At 41.0% G+C, this 6,417-nt stretch overlaps 1 protein-coding gene across 1 annotated transcript; it reads right to left on the minus strand.

Annotated features, from left to right (window-relative positions):
* Window positions 1–2,050: 2,050 nt before the first annotated feature.
* Window positions 2,051–5,709, minus strand: LOC137626744 (microtubule-actin cross-linking factor 1, isoforms 6/7-like). Its single transcript, XM_068357751.1, has 5 exons — window positions 5,435–5,709; window positions 4,744–5,192; window positions 3,638–3,868; window positions 2,644–2,987; window positions 2,051–2,464 (listed from the first exon to the last, which is right to left on the minus strand). The coding sequence occupies exons 1-5, from the start codon at window positions 5,707–5,709 to the stop codon at window positions 2,051–2,053; spliced, it is 1,713 nt and encodes a 570-aa protein (XP_068213852.1).
* Between the last annotated feature and the right edge of the window lie 708 nt (window positions 5,710–6,417).

Consider the following 6,417-nt stretch of genomic DNA (forward strand, 5'->3'; position numbering starts at 1 on the left):
ACTATATGACATGCTTAGGTTGGTTTTCCTTCTCCTACTGTTCCTCATTACCTTTTTGTCTATCAGGGGCTGGTCTATTGGGCCCTTACACATTATTCTGCAGCCTTTTTGTTTTCGGGGAACAGTGTTTTTCTCCTTCAGGTAGTTGTATAGTTTCATTGATGGTAACTGTTAGTAACTTCCACAATATTAGTAGGCAGGTAATAGACTTATAGTTACTGGCTATATTCCCGATACTATTGAAATTTTTTACTAAGGAGGTTGTCCCTGTGGTCATCCATTTGGGTGTAGAGTCATTTGAGATAAAATACTGGAGTGGTTCTGCTATTCATGGGTGTAGGGCCTTCAATTTTTGAGTCAGTATCCATGGATTTCATGGACCTGGGGCTTTCCAGTTTGGCATTTACTTTAGTTGTTGTTTAACTGTTTCTGTCATGATCTCTGAATCTTTGTTGTATTCTCCTTTTTTTTCTTCTCCCTTGGCTTGTTAGAGCCATGTTGCATGCTTGTTTTTGAGATATTGGATTGCTCTGTATATTTTCCCAGAGTCTCTTACTTGGTTTGGCTTCAGGGATTTCTTGGTGGTGGCCTCGTTCTCTTAGTTGGCTGTATAGTCTTCGCTGATTGGTTCCGAATAGTTTGTTCTGTTGGTATCCCTTACGCATGTTAATGTATCATTGGATCTTAGGTGCTTTGGCCTTAAGCCTCTGTTTTACATCTTCTATTGTGTTGTTCAATCATCACTCTTTTATCTTATCTTATTTTTTGTTGAGTTGCTCCCTAGTTTTCTTGCTCCTTTGCCTTTTTTCTGCCATATCTCTTAGTTTACTCAAGTCAGATCTAAACACCGTGATTCAATTTTCCAGGCGCCTATTCCAAATAGGTTGATGTCTGTTTTTGTTGTGTTGGTTGACTTGGTGTTCGTAACCCCATCAGTTCCATTACTAATTTTGGTCCTGCATATGCCAAGTGTTTTTTTTTCTTTTTATATTGTTGGTGTGTATTACACTCATTATTTCATTAATCTTCATTTTTTTCTTCTTAAATTTTTTAGTGATGTCCGCTTTCATGTAGGGGTTCTTTGCTCTCTCTGTATCTGGTTCCATCCATTGTCTAATCTTTTGTACCAATTCCGTCCTCTCTGTTATTGCGTCGGTGTTTCTTTGATCGTCTCTGCTTCATGCCTCATCATCCCTGTTGTCTTCTGTGGTATTGTCGCTCAGTTTGTTTTATGGTAACTAGTGTCATGTGTCATCTCCCTTTCCAGTTCCTCCCTTTCTGGTGGGGAGAGCCAGTTCTTTTTATTATGTTCCCTACTTGGTCTTTTAGCCTTTGCTCTGACTGGGGGGTGTTATTCCCCTCATTCCAGATGTTGACCAACCTTCTTCTCTATTCTCTCTCCGTCGGGTTGTTTCTGATATAGCATCTCCATAATTCCATATTTTCTCCTCTTGTCTATATCTTCCTCTAGCTTGTTTCTGTTGCTCCAGTATGCAGCTGTTGGTTTCTCTCATTAGGGTGGTCAGTTGCTGGATGAAAAACTCCAAGTTCCTGACCGTCTTCCCCTTAAATTGGGTTAAATACCTGGCTGCCAGACGAAGCTCCTTTGTTGCCAGGGCACCAATTTAGATTGTTGTCGTTTAATCTTACATTTCTTTCTATAATTCCTGAGTTTTGCTATTCAACTTATAACTGGACACTAACTCATCAGGGAGAGGTACTCATTTACAGCTGAGTAGAATGAGGAAATTAGGGTAAAGACCCTTCTCCAAGGGATAAATGCCAAGTTCAGCCGTCACCAATCCAACGACTGACTCGCCACGATGTTACTTAACCAGTCCATCGACTACCTAAACCACTCTGCTATGGCGACACATCAATATTATTGTTATTATTATTATTATTATTATTATTATTATTATTATTATTATTATTATTATTATTATTATTATTATTTATAAGCAAAAAAAAAGGGATACTATAATTTTAATCATTATGATGATCCTATTATTATCCCTATCAAAAAAATTGGAAGTTTCATATATCTTCATTAATAATGATAGAGAGCAGCAGCAAAGTCAACAAGAGAAGGAAGAAGAGGAACTGCAGCAGCAGACTTAGCAGCAGAAGGAAGAGCTGGAACAGTAGCAGAATAATCAGCAGCAGAAGGATGAAGAGGAACAGCAGCAAGAAAAACAGTAGTAGAAGGAGGAAGAGGAACAGCAACAGCAGAATAAGCAGCAGAAAGAAGGGAAAGGGAAGCAGTAGAATCAACAGTAGTAGGAAAAAGAGGAAGAGCAGCAGCAAAATCAGCAGCAGAAGGAAGAAAAGGGATAGCAGCAACAAACTCAGCAGCAAATGGAAAAAGAGGAACAGCAGCAGCAGAATCAGCAGCAGAAGGAGGGAGAGGTAAAATAGTAGCAGAATCAGCAGTGGAAGGAAGAAGAGGAAGAGCAGCAGCAGACTCAGCAGCAGAGGGTAGAATAAGAACAGCAGCAGCTGAAGGAAGAAGTGGAACAGCAGCAGCAGATTCAGCAGCAGAAGGTATAAGAGGAAGAGCAGCATCAGAAGGAAGAAGCAGAACAGCAGCAGCAGATTCAGCATCAAAAAAAAAAGAAGAGGAAAAGCAATAGCAGACTTTACAGCAAAAGGAAGAAGCGGAACAGAAGCAGCAACATCAGCAGCAGAAGGAAGAATAGGAAAAGCAGCAGCAGACTCAGCAGCTGAAGGAAGAAGAGGAACAGCAGTAGCAGGAAGAGCAGCAGAAGGAAGAAGAGACACAGCAGCAGCAGACTCAGCAGCATATGGAAGGAGATGAACACCAGCAGAAAGAGCAGCAGAAGAAAGAAGAAGAACAGCAGCAGCAAAATCAGCAGCAGAATGAAGAAGGGGAACTGCAGCTTCAGAAAGAGTAGCAGATGGAGTGAGAGGAACAGACGCAACAGAATCAGCAGCAGAAGATATAAGAGGTACAACAGCAGCACAATCTGCAAAAGAAGGAGGAAGATAATCAGTGGCAGCTCAATCAGTAACAGAAAGTAAAAGACGAGCAGTAGCAGCCAAATCGGCAGCAGAAGGAAGAAGAGGAAAAGAAGCAGCGTAGGAAGCAGCAAAAGGAAGAAGAGGAACATAAGCGAAACGAAAACGAGCAACAGCAACACCAAAAAAGAGAAGCAGAAGGATGAAGAGGAACAGCAGCAGCAGAATCAGTAGCAGAAGGTGTAAGAGTCAGCAGGTGAACGACGAAGTGGAACAGCAACTGCAGATTCAGCAGCAGAAAGTATAAAACTAACAGCAACAACAGCAGAATCAGCAGAAGAAAGATATTATAGGAAGAGCAGCAGCAAAATCAGCAGCAGAAGGAGGAAGAGGAACAGCAGCAGCAGAAACAACAGCAGAAGGAAGAAGAGGAACAGCAGCAGCAGAATCACCAGCAGAAATTATAGGAGGAACAGCAACAGCAGCAGCAGACTCAACAACAGAAGGTATTAGAGGAATAACAATGACAGAGTCAACAGCAAAAGGATAAAGAGGAAATCATCAGCAGAATCTGCAGCAGACAGTATGAGAAGAACAGCAGCAGCAGCAGGCTAAGCAGAAGAAGGAACAAATGGAACAGCAACATCAGTCTCAACACCAGAAGGAAGAAGAGGAACAGCAGCAGCAGAATTCGCAGCATAAATAAGACGATTAACAGCACCAGCAGGATCAGCAGAAGGAATAAAAGAAACAGCAGAAACCGACTCAGCAAAAGAAGGTATAATAGGAACAGCAGCAGCAAAATAAGCTGCACAAGGAATAAGAGGAAGAGCTGAAGCATAATCAGTAGCAGGAAGAAGAAGAGGGACAGTAGCAGCAGAATCAGCAGCTTAAAGTAATAGAGGAAAAACAACTGCAGTAAAATCAGCAGCAGAAGATATGAGGAACTGCAGCAGTAGAATCAGCGGAAGAAGGAAGAAGAGGAACAGTAGCAGCAGAAGGAAAAAGAGGAACAGCAGCAGCAGAATCAGCAGCGGAAAGAAGAGGAGGAACAGAAACATCAGAATCAGCAGCAGAGAGTATAAGAGGAACAGTAGTAGCAGCAGAAAATTCAGCAGCCGAAGGAAAATGAGGAACAGCAGCAACAGAATCAGCAGCAGAATGTAGTAGAGGAACTGTTGCAGCAAAATCTGCGGTAGAAGGAAGAAGAGGAAAAGTAGCAGCAGAAGGAGAAAAAAAAGAACAGCATCAGCAGAAACAACAGCGAAGGAAGAAGAGGAACAGCAGCACCAAACTCAGCAGCAGAACGAAAAATAAGAAAAAAAAACAGCAGAATCTGGAACACAAAAGAATAAGAGGAACCGCAACAAGAGAATCAGAAGCAGAACGAAGAAGAGGAACAGCAGCAGCAGAATCAGCACTAGACAGTTTAAGAAGAATTACAGCAGCAGCAGACTCAGTAGAAGAAGGAAGAAGAGGAACAGCAGCAGCAGAATCAGCAGAAGACAGTTTAAGAAGAATTACAGCAGCAGCAGACTCAGTAGAAGAAGGAAGAAGAGGAACAGCAGCAGCAGAATCAGCAGAAGACAGTTTAAGAAGAATTACAGCAGCAGCAGACTCAGTAGAAGAAGGAAGAAGAGGAACAGCAGCAGCCAAAAAGCAGAAAAAGGAAAAAGAGGAACAGTAGCATCAAAAAGAGCAGCCGAAGGAAAAAGAGGAACAGCAGCAGCAGAATAAGCAGTATAAGGGAGAAAGGAACAGCACCAGCAAAATGAGCAGTAGAAGGAAGAAGAGGAACAGCAGCATCAAAATCAGACACAAAAGGGGGAAAAGAAAAAGCAGCATGTAACTCAGCAGCAGAGGGAGGAAGAGGAACAGCAGAAGCAGAAACAGCAGAAGATTTTATGAAAAGAACAGCAGCAGCACCAGACTCATTAGAAGAAGGAAGAAGTGACCAAAAAGCAGCAGCAGGAAGAAGAGGAACAGTAGCAGCAAAAAGAGCAGCCGAAGGATAAAGAGGACAAACAGCAGCAAAATAAGGAGCATAAGGAAGAAGAAGAACAGCACCAGCAGAATCAGCTGTAGAAGAAAGAAGAGGAACAGCTGCATCAGAAGGAAGAAGAGGAACAACAGCAGCAAAAACAGACACCGAAAGAGGAAGAGAAATATTAGCAACTGATTCAGCAACAGAAGGAAGAAGAGGAACATCAGAACTGAATCAGCAGCAGAAGGTATAAGAGGAAAAATAGCATCAGGATGTGTAGCAGAAGGTATAAGAGGAACAGCTGCCCCAGAATCAGTACCCTGGAGGAAGAATAGGAACAGCTGCAGCAGAATCAGCAGCTTAAAGTATAAGAGGAATATCAACAGCAGCAGAATCAGAAGCAGCAGGTAGAAGAGGAACAGTAGAAGAGAATCAGCTGCAGGAGAAAGAAGAGGAAATGCAGCCACTGACTGAGGAGCAGAAGGAAGAAGAAGAACAGCAGCCTCAAAAAGAGTGGATGAAGGAAGAAGATGAACGGCAGCACCAAAATCGGCAACAGATGGAAAAATAGGAGCAGAAGCAGCAGACGCAGCAACAGAGGGAAGAAATTTGAACAGTAGCAGCAGAGTGAGCAGCGGAAGGTATAAGATGAACAGCAGCAGCAGAATCAGAAGCAGAAGGTATAAGACTGATGTGATCAGCAGGAGAATCAGTAGCAGAAAGTGGAAGAGGAAGAGCAGCAGCATAATCACCAGCAAAAGTAAGAAGAGAAACTGCAGCACAAGAAAGAAGAGAAAAAACAGCTGCAGATTTAGCAGCCGATTTGATAAAATTAATTTATGGAACATCGTAAAATGAACAATTTCAGGCTTCAAGTTATATTTAATAATTAACAAGACATGATTAAGATAGTTAACTATTAATAATAATGACAGTTATCTATATATGAATTAGCGAAAAACTGTAGTTATTCCGAAGGAATGGCATGAAAGGAGTCGAGTCACTGCACTCCTACGTCTTGAGAAGGAACCCGTCAAAAGTGAGGGAAGCAAACTTCCTCTTCCCGATGTCCATTAATTACCAAAGGAAATACAAGGACCTGACAACACAAAAAAGTACGATAAAAATTGTCGATATAAAGATTATAAGTCAGTAATACTTTATATGCAGAATTTATTTACATATAAAGCAAATTAGAAATTATAAATGGTCGAAAAAAATCTACAAGTGTATAAAATACGTCGAAGAAAAATAACTATTCAACATCCCTTTCTATTTGATGAATTACGTAAAAACAAATGAAAGAGAAATACAATAATTTGTTATCGGATAGCACTGAATAATGAGATAGGTTATTAAGCTTAATAAAATTTAAGTTGATGTATAATTATAAATTTTATGTTAAATATTCTTTAGGTCTTTATAATTTATTTAATGAACGTGATGGGGGATCA

This window comes from Palaemon carinicauda, chromosome 34, assembly GCF_036898095.1.
Source record: "Palaemon carinicauda isolate YSFRI2023 chromosome 34, ASM3689809v2, whole genome shotgun sequence".
Taxonomy (NCBI): domain Eukaryota; kingdom Metazoa; phylum Arthropoda; class Malacostraca; order Decapoda; family Palaemonidae; genus Palaemon; species Palaemon carinicauda.